The sequence below is a fragment of the Phocoena phocoena genome, chromosome 11 (genome assembly GCF_963924675.1).
Source record: "Phocoena phocoena chromosome 11, mPhoPho1.1, whole genome shotgun sequence".
Lineage (NCBI taxonomy): Eukaryota > Metazoa > Chordata > Mammalia > Artiodactyla > Phocoenidae > Phocoena > Phocoena phocoena.
Genome location: NC_089229.1, coordinates 90,415,715 through 90,439,474, shown reverse-complemented (window position 1 = coordinate 90,439,474; position 23,760 = coordinate 90,415,715). Strand labels below are relative to the sequence as shown.

General features: G+C 36.6%; 1 protein-coding gene across 1 annotated transcript in view; it reads left to right on the top strand.

The window, feature by feature from the left end:
* The window catches only part of LOC136131446 (receptor-type tyrosine-protein phosphatase O-like), a 44,502-nt gene extending 35,623 nt beyond the window's left edge, over positions 1-8,879 (top strand). The window contains exons 9-10 of the mRNA XM_065888206.1: positions 8,215-8,335; positions 8,671-8,879. Of these exons, the coding sequence (XP_065744278.1) occupies positions 8,215-8,335; positions 8,671-8,879 (330 nt within the window). The remainder of the gene's footprint in view (positions 1-8,214; positions 8,336-8,670) is intronic.
* The last annotated feature ends 14,881 nt before the right edge of the window (positions 8,880-23,760 follow it).

Below are 23,760 nucleotides of genomic sequence, written 5' to 3'. Positions count from 1 at the left end.
GGACTGGTGCCTAGCTGGAGGTATATTAGGCTGAACCAAATTCTCTGGAATGGAGACTAAGCCAGTCAGAAATGAGAGAGAGAAAATATTGGATTGCAAAGATGGGGTGAAAATTAGGGGAGGAGTGTGGAGTAATCTTCTAGAGAATAAAGCACATGTTATTTAGTCAGTAGCATACAGGAGCATTTTCCCTTCCCACCTCCAGTCCACCTCTAAATAAGTCCAGGATAAATAAAAAGGTATGAGGAATAGAAGTGATATAGGTAGCTCAGCAAATATTCAAAACTTAGGGGGAAATTAGTTCATAATTTGTCACCAAGGTCGTGTGCAATATCATTTGCCTTCTCATGTTTTTAGTAGTGTAATATATATACACATTGTTCATTCTTATTTTTTTAAAGGCAGTGTAATTTTCCTAAGATGAACTTATTATGAGAGTATATTTAAGTGGTTATGATTCCAGGAAGTCATTTGAATAATTAAAATCAACAACTGCCTAAAATATTATCAAACCAAAGAAACTTTAACCTCACCCTGAAACAATCTACACTCTGTGTTATTCTAAATATTCTAAATGAGTGATTAATGAGCAAGGTTCGATTTGCAGGTATGTTCACATGTCTACAATGTTTGTGAAGTTTAAAAGAAAAGTTTGGAGTAATGTCGATAATATAATACCTATATGGTTCAATATCATATTATTTGTGTATATATGTATCAAGGAGGGCCTAGAAGATTGCCTGCCAAAAAGTGGGAAATGGTGAGAGGAGGACAGAAAGACTTCCAATTGACTTCATTTGCTCTTCTATGGTGTGAGCAATTTTTACAATGATGATTATTAGTTTTATTACTTAAAAATACATTCTAAAGAGATAAAACAGTACTGCTGGCTCTGCAAAACATGTGTTCTTATGCGTAGTTTGTCTCTTCAGGAAGCGCTCTATTAGATGAGATGTCAAACTCTGTTTAGATGGCTTCCAGGAGAATCAAAATTCTAAAACATGGGCAAGAAATACTGACATGAGTGTAAATAGGAAAGAAAAGGTGGAAATGCTCATTTATTAACTCAGTTTAATCTTATTTTGATCAAGTTATTGGAAAAGAAACTTTGGTGTGCTGTTTCCTTACTTACATGTAGAACAAGTTGTACCAGTTCAAATTATACAATTTCTACTGTGTAGAATCATTGTTTAGTATTGAAAAAGTTTAACATTTATATCATATAACCATAACTATGTTTATTCTTAAACTCATGATGAGACACAAAAAACTTACAGCATAGGTAAGTTGTCAACAATATTCTTCTTCATTGATTCATGCTCCTTTCTGTAGCAATTTTACAATTTTAGGTACTCTAGATGCCAAAAAGTTAATGAGTAGTAAGAGTTAACTTTATTGATACTCTAGTTTAAGGATCCTAACACTCTACTAGGTATGTTACCTATAGTTTATCAATGAGGAAGTCAAGGTAAGAATTATAAAGAGATTAAAAATTACAAATAAATTCCCATGCTTACAAGGTGTGGAGTCAGGATTTGATCTCAGGCAGTCTAATAGAGAGCCTGTGTTTGTTCCACTAAGCAAAACTGTCTAAAATATCAGAGGCACTAACGGGCAAAGCAGCACATTTCTTAACCTATTAGTTAAACATCAATTCTTATGCATGCCAACATTCAATATTAATAAATACATTTTGCTCATCTGTCTGTTCACACTACTTTTCTCTATATGGTATTTTTTCCATAGCTAGAAGATTTTTTTAAAAGGAACAGTAGAAGAGCTCATCTAAATGAGAGATGTTCTCTACAACATTATTTTATTGGGTCACAGTAGACTTGCAAAGTGCTAACTGCTATTACCTTTTTTTATTGAAGTATAATAAATTCACAATATTATATTACTTTCAGCTATATAGCATAGTGATTCAATATTTTTTAACATTTTTATTGGGGTATAATTGCTTTACAATGATGTGTTAGTTTCTGCTTTATAACAAAGTGAATCAGCTATACATATATATATATATGCCCATATCTCCTCCCTCTTGTGTCTCCCTCCCACCCTCCCTATCCCACCCCTCTAGGTGGTCACAAAGCACGAAGCTGATCTCCCTGTGCTATGCAGCTGCTTCCCACTAGCTATCTGTTTTATATTCAGTAGTATATATAAGTCCATGCCACTCTCTCACTTTTCCCAGTTTACACTTCCCACTCCCCATGTCCTCAAGTCCATTCTCTATGTCTGTGTCTTTATTCCTGTCCTGCCCCTAGGTTCTTCAGAACAATTTTTTTTTAAGATTCCATATATATGTGTTAGCGTAGGGTATTTGTTTTTCTCTTTCTGACTTACTTCACTCTGTATGACAGACTCTAGGTCCACCCACCTCACTACAAATAACTCGATTTCGTTTCTTTTTATGGCTGAGTAATATTCCATTGTATATATGTGCCACATCTTCTTTATCCATTCATCTATTGATGGACACTTAGGTTGCTCCCATGTCCTGGCTATTTTAAATAGAGCTGCAATGAACATTGTGATACATGACTCTTTTTGAATTATGGTTTTCTCAGGATATATGCCCAGTAGTGGGATTGTGGGGTCATATGGTAGTTCTATTTTTAGTTTTTTGAGGAACCTCCATACTGTTCCCCATAGAGGCTGTACCAATTTACATTCCCACCAACAGTGCAAGAGGGTTCCCTTTTCTCCATGCCCTCTCCAGCATTTATTGTTTGTAGATTTTTTGATGATGGTCATTATGACCAGTGTGAGGTGATACCTCATTGTAGTTTTGATATGCATTTCTCTAATGATTAGTGATGTTGAGCATCCGTTCATGTGTTTGGCAATCTGTATGTCTTCTTTGGAGAAATGTCTATTTAGATCTCCTGCCCATTTTTTGATTGGGTTGTTTGTTTTTGTGATATTGAGCTGCATGAGCTGCTTGTAAATTTTGGAGATTAATCCTTTGTCAGTTGCTTTGTTTGCAAATATTTTCTCCCAATCTGAGGGTTATCTTTTCGTCTTTTTTATGGTTTCCTTTGCTGTGGAAAAGCTTTTAAGTTTCATTAGATCCCATTTGTTTATTTCCATTTGTCTAGGAGGTGGGTCAAAAAGGATCATGCTGTGATTTATGTCATAGAGTGTTCTGCCTATGTTTTCCTCTAAAAGTTTTACAGTGTCTGGCCTTACATTTAGGCCTTTAATCCATTTGGAGTTTATTTTTGTGTATGGTGTTAGGGAGTGTTTAATTTCCTTCTTTTATTCCAGTTTTCCCAGTACCACTTATTGAAGAGGCCGTCTTTTCTCCATTGTATACTCTTGCCTCCTTTATCAAAGACAAGGTGACCATATGTGTGTGGGTTTATCTCTGGGCTTTCTATCCTGTTCCATTGATCTATATTTCTGTTTTTGTGCCAGTACCATACTGGCATGATTATTGTAGCTTTGTAGTATAGTCTGAAGTCAGGGAGCCTAATTCCTCCAGCTCCATTTTTCTTTCTCAAGATTGTTTTGGCTATTCGGGGTCTTTTGTGTTTCCATACAAATTGTGCAATTTTTTGTTCCAGTTCTGTGAAAAATGCCATTGGTCGTTTGATAGGGATTGCATTGAATCTGTAGATTGCTTTAGGTAGTACAGTTATTTTTACAATGTTGATTCTTCCAATCCAAGAACATAGTATATCTCTCCATTTGTTTGTATCATCTTTAATTTCTTTCATCAGTGTCTTATAGTTTTCTGCATACAGGTCTTTTGTCTCCTTAGGTAGGTTTATTCCTAAGTATTTTATTCTTTTGGTTGCAATGGTAAATGGGAATGCTTCCTTAATTTCTCTGTCAGATTTTTCATCATTAATGTATAGGAATGCAAGAGATTTCTGTGCATTAATTTTGTATCCTGCTACTCTGCCAAATTCATTGATTAGATCTAGTAGTTTTCTGGTAGCATCTTTAGGATTCTCTATGTATAGTATAATGTCATCTGCAAACAGTGACAGTTTTATTTCTACTTTTCCAATTTGGATTCCTTTATTTCTTTTTCTTCTTTGATTGCTGTGGCTAAAACTTCCAAAACTATGTTGAATAATAGTGGTGAGAGTGGGCAACCTTGTCTTGTTCCTGATCTTAGTGGAAATGGTTTCAGTTTTTCACCACTGAGGACGATGTTGGCTATGGGTTTGTCATATATGGTCTTTATTATGTTGAGGTAGGTTCCACCTATGCCTACTTTCTGGAGAGTTTTTTTCATAAATGGGTGTTGAAATTTGACAAAAGCTTCTTCTACATCTATTGAGATTATCATATGGTTTTATCCTTCAATTTGTTAATATGGTGTATCACATTGATTGATTTGCATATAATGAAGAATCCTTGCATTCCTGGGATAAACTCCACTTGAACATGGTGTATGATCTGTTTAATGGGCTGTTGGATTCTGTTTACTAGTATTTTGTTCAGGACTTTTGCATCTATGTTCATCAGAGATATTGTCCTGTAGTTTTCTTTTTTTGTGACATCTTTGTCTGGTTTTGGTATCAGGGTGATGGTGGCCTCGTAGCATGAGTTTGGGAGTGTTTCTCCCTCTGCTATATTTTGGAAGAGTTTGAGAAGGAGAGGTGTTAGCTCTTCTCTAAATGTTTGATAGAATCCCCTGTGAAGCCATCTGGTCCTGGGATTTTGTTTGTTGGAAGATTTTTAATCACAGTTTCAATTTCATTGCTTGTGATTTGTCTGTTTATATTTTCTATTTCTTCCTGGTTCAGTCTCGGAAGGTTGTGCTTTTCTAAGAATTTGTCCATTTCTTCCAGGTTGTCCATTTTATTGGCATATAGTAGCTTGTAGTAATCTCTCATGATCCTTTGTATTTCTGCAGTGTCAGTTGTTACTTCTCCTTTTTCATTTCTAATTCTGTTCATTTGAGTCTTCTTCCTTTTTTCTGGATGAGTCTGGCTAATGGTTTATCAATTTTGCTTATCCTCTCAAAGAACCAGCTTTTAGTTTTATTGATCTTTGCTATTGTTTCTTTCATTTCCTTTACATTTATTTCTGATCTGATCTTTATGATTTCTTTCCTTCTGCTAACTTTGGAGGGTTTTTTTTGTTGTTCTTCTTTCTCTAATTGCTTTATGTCTAAGTTTAGGTTGTTTATTTGAGTTGTTTCTTGAGGTATGATTGTACTGCTATATACTTCCCTCTTAGAACTGCTTTTGCTGCTTCCCATAGGTTTTGGGTCATTGTCATCTGTTTCTAGGTATTTTTTTATTTCTTCAGTGATCTGTTGGTTAGTTAGTAGTGTATTGTTTAGCCTCCATGTTTGTATTTTTTACAGTTTGTTTCCTGTAACACAACCATAGTGTTGTGGTCAGAAAAGATACTTGATACGATTTCAATTTTCTTAAATTTACCAAGGCTTGATTTGTGACCCAAGATATGGCCTATCTTGGAGAATGTTCCATGAGCACTTGACAAGAAAGTGTATTCTGTTGTTTTTGGATGGAATGTCCTATAAATATCAATTAAGTCCACCTTGTTTAATGTGTCATTTACAGGTTGTGTTTCCTTATTCACTTTCATTTTGGATGATCTGTCCATTGGTGAAAGTGGGGTGTTAAAATCCCCTACTATGATTGTCTTACTGTCGATTGCCAATATTATGGCTGTTAGCATTTGCCTTATGTATTGGGGTGTTCCTGTGTTGGGTGCATAAATATTTACAATTGTTATATCTTCTTCTTGGATTTACCCCACGATCATTATGTGGTGTCCTTCTTTGTCTCTTGTAATAGCCTTTATTTTAAAGTCTATTTTGTCTGATATGAGAATTGCCATTCCAGCTTTCTTTTGATTTCCATTTGCATGGAATATCTTTTTCCATCCCCTTACTTTCAGTCTGTATATGTCCCTAGGTCTGAAGAGGGTCTCTTGTAGACAGCGTATGTACAGGTCTTGCTTTTGTATCCATTCATCCAGTCTATGTCTTTTGATTGGAGCTTTTAATCCATTTACATTTAAGGTAATTATCGATATGTATGTTCCTATTACTATTTTCTTAATTGTTTTGTTTGTTATTGTAGGTCTTTTTCTTCTCTTGTGTTTCCTGCCTAGAGAAGTTCCTTTAGCATTTGTTGTAAAGCTGGTTTGGTGATGCTATATTCTCTTAACTTTTGTATGTTTGTAAAGATTTTTAATTTCTCTGTCGAATCTGAATGAGATCCTTGCTGGGTAGAGTAATCTTGGTTGTAGGTTTTTCTCTTTCATCACTTTAAATATGTCCTGCGACTCCCTTCTGGCTTGCAGAGTTTCTGCTGAAAAATCAGTTGTTAACCTTATGGGGATTCCCTTGTATGTTATTTGTTGCTTTTCCCTTGCTTCTTTCAATATTTTTTCTTTGTTTTTAATTTTTCATAGTTTGATTCATATGTGTCTCAGTGTTTCTCTTTGGGTTTATCCTGTATGGTACTCTCTGTGCTTCCTGGACTTGATTGACTATTTCCTTTCCCATATTAGGGAAGTTTTCCACTATAATCTATTCAAATATTTTCTCAGAGCCTTTCTTTTTCTCTTCTTCTGGGACCCCTATAATTTGAATGTTGTTGCATTTAAGGTTGTCCAGAGGTCTCTCTGACTGTCCTCAATTCTTTTCATTCTTTTTTCTTTATTCTGCTCCCTGGCAGTTATTTCCACCATTTTTTCTGCCAGCTCACTTATCCGTTCTTCTGCCTCAGTTATTCTGTTATTGATTCCTTCTAGAGTATTTTTAATATCAGTAATTTTGTCATTCATCACTGTTTATTTGCTCTTTAGTTCTTCTAGATCTTTTTTAAATGTTTCTTGTATTTTCTCCATTCTGTTTCTGAGATTTTGGATCATCTTTACTATCATTACTCTGAATTCTTTTTCAGGTAGCTTACCTATTTCATCTTCTTTTTTGGTTTGTTTTTTTTTTTTTTTTTTTTGGTCTTGTAGGTTTTTACCTTGATCCTTTGTCTGTAACAAATTTTTTTGTTGTTTCTTTTCTTTTTTTCTTCTTTTTTTTTTTTTTTTTTTGCTGTGTGGTGCTGTATTCCTGTCTTACTGGTTATTTGGCCTGAGACGTCCAGCACTGGAGTTTGCAGGCAGCTGGATAGAGCTGGGTCTTGGTGCTGAGATGAGGACCTCTGGTAGGTCTCACTCCAATTGATATTCCCTAGGCTCTGAGGTTCTCCTTTTGGTCCAGCAGTTTGGACTCAGAGCTCCCACCAGAGGAACTTGGGTCCAACCTCCGGCCTGGGAACCAAGATCCTGCAAGCCGGTTGCTGGGCGTTCCTCCTGTCCCCTTAGGTGTCCATGGTCCCCCACTGATGCCTGGTAAGTGCCCTAGTTGTGAGGATACGTGAATTCCACATCCTCCTAGTATGCCATCTTGACTCCCGGAATTAGCTTTTCTTTATAATGTTTGGTGGAATTCCCCTGTGAAACCATCCAGTCCTGGGCTTTTGTTTGCTAGGAGTTTTGTTTTTTTTTTTTAATTACAAATTCAATTTCACTACTAGTATTCAGTCTGTTCAGATTATCTGTTTCTTCCTGATTCATTCTTGGCAGGTTGTCACAGTAGCCTTGCAAAATGCTTACTGCTGTATCTTGCTACTTGGCCTGTATCATGGAGTAGAGGACACAATGCTAGGCTTCCAGTCCCAACACTGATCTAGATATGTGATCTTGGCTATTCTCTAGCTTCACTTTCTTGATCTGTTAAATGAGAGATTTGGACTAGATAATCTCTGAGGTAATTTCCATCACTATAATTAAATATTATATGCTTCTAAGTGATGAGAGACTAAAGACATTCCTGCACTGATCTTTGCATGTAATCAGCTGACACTACAATTTAGGATGTCAGACTATCCTTATGTTATTCCTGATTTGATTATGGTTAGAGGCTGATGTGTTTCTAGTGTACGTAGTTACAATTGACATTGATGGGTATAAAGCAGTTCATGGGGCTTATTAAATCTAGCCTTAGAATTTGAATGTTCTGGGTTTCCTCCAGTGCTCATATAAACTATATATCATCCTAATTTTGAAATTTGACCTTCCTCAGCATAAGTAAAGGCTTCTGGATTTCAGAGGCATTTGTGATTTCACAAAGTGTCCCTGAAAACGATGTTAGCCTCTGTGTCACATTCTGAAAGCCCAGCTCTAAATAAATCTTATTGGGTGTTTGGTTTGAAGGTGAACTCAAGCAAATCTATTATTGAAAATCTGGTTCCTGGTGCCCAGTACCAGGTTGTGATGTACCTAAGAAAAGGCCCTTTGATTGGACCACCTTCAGACCCTGTGACATTTGCTATTGGTAAGTTGCCAGCCACAAGAATAATACGTTTATCAGAGTACTATTTGGAGGGGTGCAATTTCTAAGCTCAAGTCATTATCATCATTTATGGGAGGTCCATACTTGTTCACCCAATAGTCAACCTTCAGAGTAATTAATGATTACAATTGTATACCTGGAAGCCATCCTTAGCATCCATTACTTGGGAAAAAGAAAATCTCAGGCAAATATTTTTAGTTTTTAATGATTGTATCAGAAGAGTGAAAAACCTAGTTATTAGGTAGCAGTGTGAAGCTATTGCTAAGATATTAAACATTCCTTCTTGACTTTCTTTTTTCACTCCCCTCCCTTCTTAGTTCCAACTGGAATAAAGGATTTAATGCTCTATCCCTTGGGTCCTACAGCAGTGGTTTTGAGCTGGACCAGACCTTATTTAGGAGTGTTCAGAAAATATGTGGTTGAAATGTTTTATTTCAACCCTACAACAATGACATCAGAATGGACAACTTACTATGAAATAGCAGCGACTGTCTCCTTGACTGCATCCGTGGTAATCTTTCCTTAACCAGCTGTCACATTTTCCTGTGTCAACAGACATGCTTTCATGTACCAAATGTGTCTGAAAAAATTATTATGTGTTATGTAAATTAGACCATTTTGTAAATACACACAGGTAGCTTGCTACTTTCAAGGTTTGGGGTTGTTTTTGCTTTTAATTTTTTTGTTGTTTTTTGAGAAAGAGAGAGAGAATTGTGTGAAACTAGCTTTCACTCTTAATTGAGTGTATTTGCTAATTCACATTTTAGTAGACCTACCAAGTGCTTATTGTTTCTCTCTGCTCCTAAGGAAGAAAACACAGGAGATTTCCTCTAGTCGTTCAATAATTAGTTGACACTGCTTAACTCTAATGATGGCTCTTCTTGACATTGAAAAATCAGTTAAATACCAATAATGTCAGACCCTTAGAGGATGTTCTTCAAGAGAGCAGGAAAAGATTGCTCTTTCTGAGACTAGAATAATTTTTAAAGTGCAGGTTAGCTACAGGTCACATACAAATTACACAATTGTCCTCTACCCAGTTGACAACTCTGGTGATTGCCACCCAATATGGATGCATCTTTATGGTCCATACTGGGAGAATATAAAGTTGTGAAAGGTTATTTGCCTTAGAAATCGGAGGACATGTACATACAGTGACGTACAAATAAATACTAATTCTCTTGTGTAATATAACTTAGGAAACTGCAAAAGGAAACCAATACTGAACGTATTTGACTCTATATCTTTTGATCACTTTTTTAAATATATTATATTGTGGTGCATCATTTTATTTACACGTCGTCTCATTCCAAAAAGAATATTTTTAATGGGAAATGGGAAATACAAAAAGGCAAAAGGAAATTACTTTTTTCATAGCCTGAGAGAAGTAAATAACTGTATTCCGAAAATATGATTTTCCCTCTTAGTCTTTTGTCTTCTTGCTTTTTTCAGAGGATAGCTCATCTGTTGCCAGCATGGTACTACAACTTTCGAGTTACCATGGTAACATGGGGAGACCCGGAACTGAGCTGCTGTGACAGTTCCACCATAAGCTTCATAACAGGTGAGTGTGTGGGAAATGGTCCCATGAGGAGAGATCACTATTTTGAGGAAGTTCTGAGGGGACCCATCTCCAGAAATTGCTAGTCATTCACCCAGGACCGACTGAGTATCAATTTCACAGAAGGTGATATACTTGCTTCTGAAAATTTATTATTTGTTTAAATAATAGCCTTTAAAAATTAAAATATAATTTGTATCCTGAGTTACTGTCCTTAATTTCTTTTTATCCTGAGTCACTGCCCTGGATTTATGCACCCCTGTTCAGAATTGATTAGAATCGAGATGTAGCAGGCAGAGCTTTCAGCTTTACACCACACTCAAATGATTTTATCCATTTTGATAACTGTATTTGGTAGAGTGCCTCCATTTCCTTATTAATTAAGCCATTTTCAAAGTCACAGGCTGACTGCAGTACTGTCCACCGCAGGAATTAAAACAGACCTGGAGACACATAAACTTGGGTGTGTGAGTCACACGTTTGCCACCTTCCACCTGTAAACTCCAGCAAGTTAATTATTCTAAACCTCAGTTTCTTTCAGGTGAAAAATAGGGATGATAATAGTATCTATAATCTGCTATTATTATCTATTGTTACTTCCCAATTAAAAAAGCTACTTAGCAAAATACAGGGCACAAAGTTTAAATACTCAAAAAACTGTTAGTGTTGGATCCTCAGAACCTAAAATTATGTAGATAACTATCATATGGCAGAGATGGCAGAGGTGGGCAGAGGTAGCAACAAGAAGAGGAAATTCATCTGAGAAACAGTAACCCTTATGGTCTGAACTAAGATTTTTTCAAGAACTTTTGATGGGACTGCAAAGCCATAATTAAAGTTATACTGAGAAAAGAAAAGAGAAAGATACTGTTTAGGTGAAGAATAATTTTGTCAAAATAATTTACTCACTGGACTTCTAGCTTTACCCTGTTGAGATTTATCCATTAAAAAAACAATGGGGCTTCCCTGGTGGCGCAGTGGTTGAGAGTCCGCCTGCCGATGCAGGGGACGCGGGTTCGTGCCCCGGTCTGGGAGGATCCCACATGCCGCGGAGCGGCTGGGCCCGTGAGCCATGGCCGCTGAGCCTGCGCGTCCGGAGCCTGTCCTCCGCAACGGGAGAGGCCACAACAGTGAGAGGCCCGCGTAACGCATAAAAAAAAAAAAAAAAAACAATGGAAAGAAATTAATCATGTGAATTCTTACACAATCAACTTACATAGTTCATGACTGTTGTTTACTGGCCAATGTCAAGAGCTTCCTTTGTTCCAGATGTTAATGTAATATTAAAGTAGAGAAGTGAAAGACTACCATAAAAAGAGAAAATACCAATTATTTGACAAGCCCTGTGTTAGCCTTTTTGACTATATTCATAATCACGTACTTAATTATAATTAAACTTCATTGTATCAGTAATTCATACACTTATCTTTATTGAGATTAACACTCTGAGAATGCTCTTTCCTTAGACAGAGCAGCTGTCTGGAAAAAGCCCAGACGTCACATCTGATCACTTGATTGAGCAGCCTTGACCCTGCTAATTTCCAGCTGTAGAACTTTGAGCAAATTATCTTAATGATCCTGGACTTGTATTTTCTCACTGGTAAAACTCAAAATATTGCCTAACAACTGGCTAATGAAACAAAGCTAAGCGTAGGGAACTTGCTGTAGTGAGCCAGGACACTTTCTGGACAGAGTGTTCGTGGTGTCTCCCAAGGGGGACATCAGAAATGAAATATTAATAGGATTTGGAGTTCTGGACTCAAATGGTTTAGGTGTGCCTTTCTAAGTTGGGAACTACCTGGGAATGGGCAAAGGTCATGAGGTAAGAGTTAGGTGGACAAAGCAAGTCTGGATATGTAAACTATGGTTAAGAAGCAAGCTACTTGCCTAGGTGAGCAGTCTATTGTCTCCAATAAATTGATCTTTGGGAATTTCTTATTTTTTCCTGGGACCAACCACTAAATCATGCTGACACTGGGGATCCACAGTGTTATCTAAGCATATTGACACAGATGGTCTCAATTCTCACATCTATAAAATGGGCATAATAATACCTCATAGGGTAGTGTGAGAATTAAATTATATAATCTATATCATTATTTATTTTTTTTTTTTTTTGTGGTATGCGGGCCTCTCACTGTTGTGGCCTCTCCCGTTGCGGAGCACAGGCTCCGGACGCGCAGGCTCAGCTGCTATGGCTCACGGGCCTAGCCGCTCCGCGGCATGTGGGATCTTCCCGGACCAGGGCACGAACCCGTGTCCCCTGCATCGGCAGGCGGACTCTCAACCACTGCGCCACCAGGGAAGCCCTATATCATTATTAAAATACATATGGTAGCTGAGTTTTATTTTTATACCTGTATCTAAAACTAGTTGAAATTTTAGCTTTTGGTCAGGGGGGACTTTCTCCCCTCATTTCAATTTTAAAGCAAATAAAGACCTCATACTTTACTTTCGTATGTTTTCCAATTGTAATCCGAATTGCCAAATTGTGTGGGAATAGGAATAAAATGCTTGAATAAGGTGCGATTTATTAGAACCTCAAGTCTATTATCTTTGTTAGGCAGTTTGTCTGTAAGTCAAGTTCCTAATTATGCTGGTGTACCAAATAATGTTTAATAAACAAATAGTGACATCTGGTGGCCTTTCAGCAATATGCTGGATTTGAAATCAACAACATGGAGTATAAAAATGTGAAGACTTCATACCTGTGAGCGAGAGATATATACTTCTGGCTTTGCAATTTTAAATATGTTCGTTCAAATTAGAACTTGAGAAAATATCCTTTGAAGAAATATACATATAGGTTCTTGTATATAGTGAATTATGTAAAAATATGTTATGAGGCTATAAAGAAACCAGGGTTATTTTCCTTTATTTGAATTTTCTGCAATATGATATGGGTTTGTGCTACTTATAGACATTGTTGATATTTCAAGATTTTATTGTCAAACATATAGAAATGCTACTCATACTTAGCATGAAACAGAAATATGGTTTTTACTATTACACATCTCTTTAGTGAATAATTGTATCTGAAAGCATAGATAGTTATGAATGTTTGTGATACGTATTAGTGCATGTTAAAGAAAATAAGTCTTTTTGATTTGTTGAAATTCTCCTCCAAACATTGGTTGGTTTGGGACTGTGTCTTGGAATAGGACACTTGACTATCTTCAAACCAACATCACATGGAATTTAAATTCAACTGTGTATTTGTTAAAACCTTCAGAATTATCAGTTACTTTAAAAAATAATTAAAGTGTGCTTTCAAAGCTTATGTATTATAAAGCTTGTGATGAACTCTCCTCCCCTATCAGAATTTTTTTAAATTTAAACGTGTAAAGTTATAAAATAAATTCATAAATTCAGTGTCAGGGAGAATTTAGCTTTTTAAAGTTAAAAATCTTTTCCTTCCCTCCCTTAATACTTGCTTCAGCAACTTTTATATAGAGCCTACCTTCCGCGAAGCACTGCGCTAGACACTGTCAATGCCATTGTCTTGTTATCTTATGGACATTATTTTTCTGTTCCTCTACTCATTGATCCTACTGTTCTTTATTCCCGTAAACTTCTTTGCTGCCACAATAAGAAAGATTTATGTTTACAGGACCCGAGTTTCTAGTACCACTTGGAAAATAAGTTCACCAGTGCCTAATAATATTAATTTATTGATCCAACAATAAATTAACCCCAAATTTCACCCAAACGTGTGAACATTTTTGGAATCTTGTAAATGAAATTTATATAAAAAAACTTGCTCTCCTCAGGTATAGGTCTGGCTGTCTTGGGTCTGAGCCATACAAGGTAGTGTCTCACAAAACAAGTGCCCACCTCATACCACCAAACTTCACTATATTATCGACAGGTCCAAGAGTCCTTAGGGCCATCATGAGGTGTGAATTTTAATTCTCTAAATTAACTCTGTATGGGATTTCATGCTCTGTTGATAAGTACTTTAATTATTCATAGTCTCTTATACTAAAGTGTAGTTCTTTCCTCCCTCATAGCCCCAGTTGCTCCAGAAATCACTTCTGTGGAATATTTCAACAGTCTGTTATATATCAGTTGGACATACGGGGATGACACTACTGATCTCTCGCATTCTAGAATGCTCCACTGGATGGTTGTTGCAGAAGGAAAGAAGAAAATTAAAAAGAGTGTATGTGTCTTTGATTCCCAGTATTGGGCATCTGTTGAAAACCATGAAGCAAACATTTATTGAGACATCAAAAAAATATTTGTATGCCAAGTGGCACTGTTTTTGGTTCTGGAGACAGGCTAGTGAACAAAAATTAAATTCCTTCTTTCACAGAGCTTAGCTTTTAATCTTTAGTAGTGAGTAGTAATCATTGTATCTATTGATTATTGATTTCACCTGTGTTTAAAGTTATGCCTGAGCTTTTTCTTCAGGATACTAAACATTTTCGAGAAAACCATAGTTATTTCATTATTTTCTCCATATATCCCCAGCACCTAAATATACGGATGTGTTGGAAATACAAATTTCTTTTCTCCTGGTTTATTAAGCTTTTTGTTATAGTAGTTAGGGTACCAACTAAATGACTGTAATAATATTTTTTTTAAGGTTGTGGATTAAAGAATATCAACACCTATGTCTCTCTCATGGTACCCAGCACTAACAGGGCACCTCTGCTGTGAGGGATCATCCAGGGGTCCAGATTCTTTCTATTTTGCTGCTGCATCTGCCACTATGTGTGGTCCTCATCTGCAGAGGCAAAACTTCCTCATCTTTACAGCCATATTCCAGCCCACAGGAAGGGGAAAAGAGAGGACACAAAGGCCCAGCACATACAGGGTGTGAACAAATCTATAAGTTGCCCGTGGTACCTCCTCTTACCCATGGTTGGAATGGGGTCACATGGTCCCCACTAGCTGTAGAAGAAACTGGGAAATATAGTCTTAAGTTAAGAAAGCAGGTGTCCATAGACATGGTTAGGTTTCTTTTGAGCTTCTCAGCTAAGGCTGAACAATGTTCCTGTTAGTAAAACCAAGCAATTGCTTTTTCTAAAATTTGCTGTGAATATGAGGGGAAAAAATCAGAGTAATACCCATTCCAAACAAAGGAATTAATCACAAAAATGTCCCTTTATGTATTGTGCCTATTTAAGTCTACCTTGCATTTGGCTCAGCTGAGAAATTTATATCATGTTTAGAGGAAATAATATATTCATAAGGCTTAATCAACTGTAGATTGCAGCACAGAACAGAGAGGGAACATCTGTGATAGCCCTGTAGTTGTTTGGAATGGTATTCTAGTTCAAGGCCATTAGAAGCTTAAAGCCTCCATTCTGATGATCTTGCAGGTAACACGCAATGTCATGACCACAATTCTCAGCCTGCCTCCGGGAGATATCTACAATATCTCTGTAACTGCTTGCACTGAAAGAGGAAGTAATACCTCCATGCTCCACCTCGTCAAGCTAGGTAAGAAAAGTACACAGGTGTGTGTGTGAAAATAATCATGCTGGGAGAACTAGTGTGTGTATCTCTTGGTTTAACATGGTCTTCACAACTCAATGAAATAGAAAAAAAAATGGTTTGCTGTCTTTTATAAGTACAAAAGAGACATAATACTATCAAAAGAGTACATTCAACTTATAAATTTCTGTGAGTGCAGTGTTTACTGTGCTGGAGACAAGAGTGTTCATCATTCACAGTAAGGCTAGAGGAACCAACGAGTCTTAGAATTTTAGAGATGGATGGACCTTAGAGATTACCTAGTGCCGTGTTCTCAACCCTATCAGACACCATTCCCCTTTTATATAAATATTATGCAATGCCCTCATTAATATCTTAAATTGAAATTCATAGATAAAATAATCCACATGTTGATTTTTTTTAATTTGATATAAATCCTAACTCTAATCCAAAATCAAAATAAAAGAAAAATAATTTATAAAAAATAATATGGATTCCCTATGTATATGTTCAGGTACAGCTTTTAGCTATTCTAAAAGTCATAATGGGACTACCTGATGACTACATACAATGAAAACGAATAAATGTGAGTTTGCAAGAAGTAACAGGATCAGTAGTTCTTCCATACAGGAAGTATAAAAATAAAGAAATGAATAAATCTATATTAATTAATTTATTATTATTAATTAGAAATAAATTATTTAAATAATTAAAAATAAAGCATATAAAAGTACAGGTGGACCCTAGAATAAAACCTAGAGTTAGGATAAGTAATAAGAGACTAGACAAATTTGCCTGTGATGAAAGAAAGAGGGAAATAACCTTAGTTAAAGTAGAGATAACATGCTGAGAAAAATAGTAAGCCGTGGATGAGGGAAAATGAAGAAACTATGATATTATTGCAAATGAGCTGGAACTTATTGTGTAGTGTCGAAATAATTATTTATAGTATGAAAAACAGCTTGGAAGTGACACTATATGACACAAAACACATCTTCTACGTTCAACAATCTACCATGTATTAAAGTAAATATTTAGTTTCTGGTACTTAAAGGGACCTCAGAAGTAATATCCTATAATCAGCCATAGGCAAAAGAGGACAGATGGACAAAAAGTTGGGTGGTAGACCTCATGGGGCAGTATCAGTTTGAGAATGATAACCCCAAAATAAATGCAGTTCAATATGTAATTTTCACAGCAGAGATCTCATCATTTTTATAGTTGAAAATTTTAAATATATACATAACTAGACATCATGAAATCATTTCCTGATCCGTACAAATATTGAATCATTATGTTGTACACCTGAAACTAATACAATGTTGTGTGTCTATTATAATTCAATAAAAAATAGATGTTATGGCAATAAAAATAAATTCAAAACATTTAGTTCAACTTACTGACATCACCGTTTCAGATATCTGCTAATTTATATTCTGTGTCTGTCTGTAAAAGTTTCAAATCGTTTCTGTTATTACACATGTTCATATGTGCAGCTATAAGTAAAGAACAATCCAGGGTGTTTTATTAGCAGCTTAAATACCAGGAGCAGCAGTGCTGACAGTGATGTACCTTTAGAAAACTCTTGGAAAATCCAGAACCAAACAAAACAATCTTTTCTTAGTTTATCCACTAGTTGCATTTCTCTATAATTCAGTGCATAAGACACAAAGTCTTAAATCTTTTTTGTCTCTTATTTGGCACAGTAAAAACTAAACTCTTGCACTGAAATCCTTTAGAATTAATTTGGTAATTGAAAATGCATGATGTACTAAATAGACGCTCTGGGCAGAAAAAGTGAATTATTGAGTAGGTTTTTTTAATAACATTTTTAAAAAAATTTTATTGGAGTATAGTTTATTTACAATGTCGTTTTAGTTTCAGGTGTACAGCAAAGTGATTCGGTTATACGTATACATATATTCATTCCTTTTCAGATTCTTTTCCCATATAGGTTATTACAGAATATTTAGTAGTGTTCCCTGTGCTATACAGTAGGTCCTTGTTGGTTATCTATTTTATATATAGTAGCGTGTGTATGTTAATTCCAAGCTCCTAATTTATCCCTCCCCTCTCCACGTTTCCCTCTGGTAACCATAAGTTTGTTTTCAAAATCTGTGAGTCTGTTTCTGTTTTGTAAATAAGTTCATTTATATCATTTTTTAAAATTAGATTCCACATATAAGTGATATCATATGATATTTGTCTTTCTCTGTCTGACTTATTTCTCTTACTATGATAATCTCTAGATCCATCCATGTTATTGCAAAGACATTATTTTGTTTGACATTACAGCTGAGTAATATTCCATTGTATATATGTACCACACCTTCTTTATCCATTCCTCTGTCAATGGACATTTAGGTTGCTTCCATGTCTTGGCCATTGTAAACAGTGCTGCAATGAACATTGGGGTGCATGTATCTTTTTGAATTATGGTTTTCCCTGATATATACCCAGGAGTGGAATTGCTGGATCACATGGTAGCTCTATTTTAGTTTTTTAAGGAACCTCCATACTATTCTCCATATTGGCTACACCAATTTACATTCCCACCAACAGTGTAGGAGGGTTTCTTTTTCTCCACACCCTCTCCAGTATTTATCGTTTGTAGAATTTTTGATGATGGCCATTCTGACCGGTGTGAGGTGATACCTCATTGTAGTTTTGATTTGCGTTTTTCTGATAATTAGTGATGTTGAGCATCTTTTCATGTGCTTTTTGGCAATCTGTATGTCTTCTTTAGAGAAGTGTCTGTTTAGATCTTCTGCCCATTTTTGGATTGGGTTGTTTGTTTTTTTGATATTGAGCTGCATGAGCTGTTTGTATATTTTGGAGATTAATCCCTGGGTCACTTCATTTGCAAATATTTTCCCTCATTCTGTGGGTTGTCTTTCCATTTTGTTTATGGTTTCCTTTACTGTGCAAAAGCTTTTAAGTTTCATTAGATCCCATTTGTTTATTTTTGTTTTGTTTTTTTAAATTACTCTAGGAGGTGGACTAAAAAAAGATATTGCTGTGATTTATGTGAAAGAGTGTTCTGCCTATGTTTTCCTCTAAGAGTTTTATAGTGTCCAGCCTTACATTTAGGTCTTTGATCCATTTTGAGTTTATTTTTGTGTATGGTGTTGAATAGTTTTTAAATAACATCTTAATTCCATTTGTGTCCTTCTTCATGGCAACTTTCTTCAAAATTATCTTACTTAACCTTAAATTTTTTCCAATATTAATTGCATGATAAAGTACTTGTACTTATATTTAGAGTGGATTTATTCTGATGCAACGTTATAAATTCATGCGGAACGTGGGACATGGGACAATTTTTCTCTTTGGAACTTTCTTGCTTATTGCAGGACATCTAGTATTTCTGAGCCCTGCCCACAGAAGTATGGTTAACATCCTCCATTGTGACTACTAAAAACATTTCTGCAAATCTCCAAGCACCCTCAAGGGGGCGGTACTACTCCTATTGAGAATCATGTGTAGAGTTCTTTCATGCACTGCACACAATCTGCTTTTCCCTAGCAGTCTATACCTGAATTCCGGGAATGTGGAGATCACCGGCTTCCAACATTGCACGATCTATTTATTAAGACAAAAAAATCACCTGATTCCAACCATTAACTCTGATTTTGTTCTCTGTATGAATGTTAGTTCAAAACTTGTTTCCAGGTAACTGGAATTACTTGAAGATCATGCCTGTGTTCCCCAAGACTTTCTTTTCCCAAGCTTTATTAGCAGAAGCAACCATAAGTGTTTCTCGGGTTTCTAGATGCTTTCTCCAACTTATTTGGTTTGTTGGTCTCCCTTAAAGTACAAGTTCAGAAGTGGTCTTACCAAAGTAGCATTCAGTGGCCTATTGTGTGTTTTGCTGTCATTTTTATGTGACATTATGGATGATCCGTGAAGCCTCAGGAATATGGGTTAAAGTCATGAACTGGGACAATTACACTCAAACAAATAGGAATGTGAGTAAAAAACTGTCATAATTTCCCAAACTTATCATGAGGTTTTTGAGTCCCCATGTCTCCCCATTAACAGACAGGACTGCCTAAACCAGTTTAGGAAGTTCCTTTGAGAGCTTCCCTGGTGGTGCAGTGGTTAAGAATCTGCCTACCAATGCAGGGGACACAGGTTCGGGCCCTGGTCCGGGAAGATCCCACATGCCGCAGAGCAACGAAGCCCATGCACCACAACTACTGAGCCTACACTCTAGAGCCCGAGAGCTACAACTGCTGAGCCCACAGGTTGCATGCCTAGAGCCTGTGCTCTGCAACAAGAGAAGCCACCCAATGAGAAGCCTGTGCACTGCAACGAAGAGTAGCCCTGCTCGCCATAACTAGAGAAAGCCTGCACGCAGCAACAGAGACCCAGCGCAGCCAATAAAAGAAATAAAATAAAAATACATACTTTTTTAAAAGTTCCTTTGAACTTTTCAAATAGGGAAGACACGTTCCCGCAGCAATTATTTCTAGTGAATCATTACCCTTAGAATTGATAAGCTTTTCCATGTTGGTATCTTAATATCAGACAGAATATTACCTCTATCCTGTTCCTCTCTGAAAGCAAGACAATCTTTATATAATGTGCCTGTCCTTAGCCCTTTTTTCTCCCCTGAAAATGAAATAACCCTACTTTTTATCCATTTGTCTAAAGGTCTATTTTCCATTCTACTAATGGCATTATTGTGTTTTATAAGCTCTTTCAATTTTCTGTAACACACACTACCTTGTCTGCTGTAGACGCTTCACAGATATTTGTTGAATGGAATTGAAACTATAGACCTCGAAGCTGAAATCAGTATTACAGTTAATATTTAACCGAAACAAGTTTCAGCTTTCAGAGAAGTGAAACATATTGCTTTAGTAATAACTGAACTGCAATTTTTTTCACAAAACATTCATTCTTGCCATTTTTATGTTTCTATACAGCATTCAGTTAGTATACATAAAAGTCAAGTTAATTCTACTTTACAGAAAAATACAGCTCTGGCACCCAGATTTTCAGTGCTTGTTTAAATCAGAATGCCATCGTTAACCTAGGAGCAACACTGTTGAATCAACCCTGAGTTTAATTTCTCTGTATAGAGATCTCTTTGGAATGGCTCTACTTGCTGTCATGGAGGACAGGATCTACATCTGGAGAAAGAAACCAGAAATCCAGAACAACATAAATTAATCCAAGATGGCATGTACAAGGGTAGAAAGCTCTCAAAAGCGTTGCCAAAATTTTTCAATTATTATGTCATCAACAGGCACCCAGAGAGATATGTGCCATTAGTGGTGCCGTTTGCAAGGCTTGGAGCCAGTCATCCCATTAAGAATCTTAGTTTCATGGTACTATGGTGGTGCGTGATGACAGCTCACTTTGGCAGTTAGCACAAATGTCAATCAAATCTGCACTAAGACTTGTCATTTTACAAGAGCTCGTTGGTCTGCATACAACTGCGGCTTCAACGAGCAACCAGTTGTAACTTCTAGTCTTGGTGAATCTACCTGGAACTCTGGAGAAACTTTAGGAGGATTTGATAAGCTTGCATCGTACAATCAGTTTTCCAACCTAAAAAGAAAGAAAAAAGGCTGGGGTGGGGGAGGAAGGAGTGAGGAAAAGAAACAAGAATGAGAAAGAAATAAGAATGAGATTCATAAAATAGATCTATGGTAATAGAATATCCATTCATTAATTTATTTAACAAATATATGCTGAGAAACTTCTAAGCACTGCTCAGATGCCAGACTTCTTATCGTAATAAACCCAAAAAGTTACGTTCATTTTCTGTTCACAAGGAGCTTACGATCTAGTGAAGGGAGAGGTGGTCATAAGTGCTTTACAGAGCATTAAAATAGGGTAGTATGATGCAGTTGGCTTTGGAGTAAAAGCTTTCTCTGAGGAAGCAACGAGAAGAGATCTGAATAACGAGGATCATCCATGAAAAGGTTGAGGAAGAGCACGTAGGCAGAAAGAACAGGAGAAGTCAGATTATATGGGACTTGCGAGGCATGGAGTTGAGATTTTGTTTTGAAATTGCACATTTGAAGCCATTTAGAGAATTTAACATAAATAATCTGACTTATATTTAAAATAAGCCTTCCAGTTGCTCAAGGGAGAAAGGATTTGGGGGTCAACAATAAAGGTAGGGAGACCAATTAAGGGATTATTTGTCATTAGCCTTAAAAACAGCATTCTAATGAAAATAAGTGCTGTGGGAAATGATGGTAACTTTGACTGAAATGGTAATAATGGAGATGGAGAAAACTGGGCAGAATTCAGGAGCTGTTTTGGAGGTTGTGTCCCCAGAATTTTCTGATGGGGTGAAACAGCAAATGAGAGAAAGAGAAATTAAGAATGTCTCCTAGGCTTTGCTCTCCAGCAACTAGGGTGGTGGGTGGTACAATTTACTGAGATTGAAAGGACTAGAAAAACTAGAAGAGGAAGAAACTGGAGGAAAGCCGAGAGTCAAGGATTCTTCCTCAGACATAAAAAATCAAAAGGACATCCAAGTGCAGTTTTCAAGTAAAGAGACTGTTGATATATGTGTCTGGAGATCAGGGGAGAATTCTAGGGTGGAAACATAAATTTGGGGGTGTCTGGATAAGATCATCAAGTACTAAGTAGAAACAGAGTAGAGGAGCCCTGGGTCTAGCCAAGAAGAACCACTCTCTAGCATTTAGAGACTGAGCAGAGGGAGAGCAGTTAGCAAGAGAGACATGGAAGGAACAGCCAATAAAGTCAGAGAAAGGCGAAAAACAGAATGTGTACACCACTATTGTCAAAGGTCTGCTTTATCCTGACCACCAACCTGCTCAGGCAGGCTCAAGATAAGGACTCAGATAACTTTAGTTCTGGGAGAGATTTGGAGATAATTTAGTGCAATGTCCTCATTTGGGCAAGTTGAAACCTAGAGAGATCTGTTGAGCCTGGATCTAGAAACAGTACTTTTTAATCCATCTGCTGGCTTATGTCTTCCTGGATTTGGGGTGTATTTTTTTTTCTAAAAACTTCATTTTTCTATGAACGCATTTAACAGAGCAGGAAGGAGCCTCACACCCATTCCTGTGGCTTTCTGTTCCTGTTTGGGAATTTGAGCATTGTGAAATTGGCTTGATTTCCTTAATCTCCGCCATGAAAGTTTTTATATAGATGAGAAATCTTTAAAACATAATTTGACGATAGATACAGATGTTAGGAATTGGGGGGATATTAGAATCTGCTCTCTTCTCTCACTCTCTCTCTCTCTCTCTCTCTCATGCACACTCACACATCAAATTTTAGTAGCTTACAAATAATTATATCCATTTTGATGAAATGTAATTTCTGACTATATAAAAGCCCAGCCATTACAAGGTACCGCCCGCCCTTCCTGGTCTCTCTTGTCAGTTGAGAAAATTTGCTTAATTCTTATGTTGAAGTCATTGAGTGTACAATTTTGGGAAATAGTTACTTGGATATATGCACTTCTCATTTTTGGAACGAATTGAGTTAAGTGTTGTGAGTCATGGCAAACTGAAGTCTAAAAGTTCCTCTCCCTAGCCACCCATCCCTTTCCTTGAATCCTCTCCCGGTAAGTGACTAACTTGTTATTCCCCTTACCCACCACCAAAACAAACAAACAAAAATGAGTTCAATAAGAAGGTGAATAAATTTGTGTCAATGTAGCACAGAGAGAGGAAAGGAAGATGAACGAATGAATGGATTGAAGAGAGGGAGGAAATGATAAAGGAAAGAAAGTGTGTATATCCTTTATTTATATATATTTATATTTAACATAATTTATATATATATAAACACACTTTATGCAGATATTCTATTAATTTGGGTAATAATATGACTGTGATGGCTGGCAAAAATTTACCAAGTACAACATATATATACCACCAGTCAATTAGAAAGAAGATAATAAAATAACCAAGGTACTATAGTTTTTAAAAATTAACTTATCCTATCAGTCAACAAGTCTTTATTTAACATTTATTATGTGCTTCCCACTAATCTAGGTGCTGAGGATACAGAAATGAACAAAGCTGACAGAAATTTCTATCCTCCTTCTAGTGGAGAAAAAGAGACAAGCATAAATATAAGGATGCCAAATGGTGATAAGTGTTATGGAGAAAAATGAAGCAGGAAGAGTTCTGTGGTACAGGTGGGGATGCAGTTTTTGTAGGGATGGGGATAGAGGAAGCTGCACTGTGAAGGTGCTATTTCAGCCAAATCCTGAGGGAGCTGCAGATGCCGAGCAGGCAGCTGGGAGGAGAGACTGTAGGCAGAAGGAACCACAGATGCAAAGTTCAAGAAGCAGCGCTGCGCTTGGAAAGTTCAAGGAAAAGTTGAGAAGGCAGTGTCACTGACGTGGAATAGAGACAAAGAAGAGTAACTTAGAAGGCAGAAAGGTAGCAAGGGAACAAAT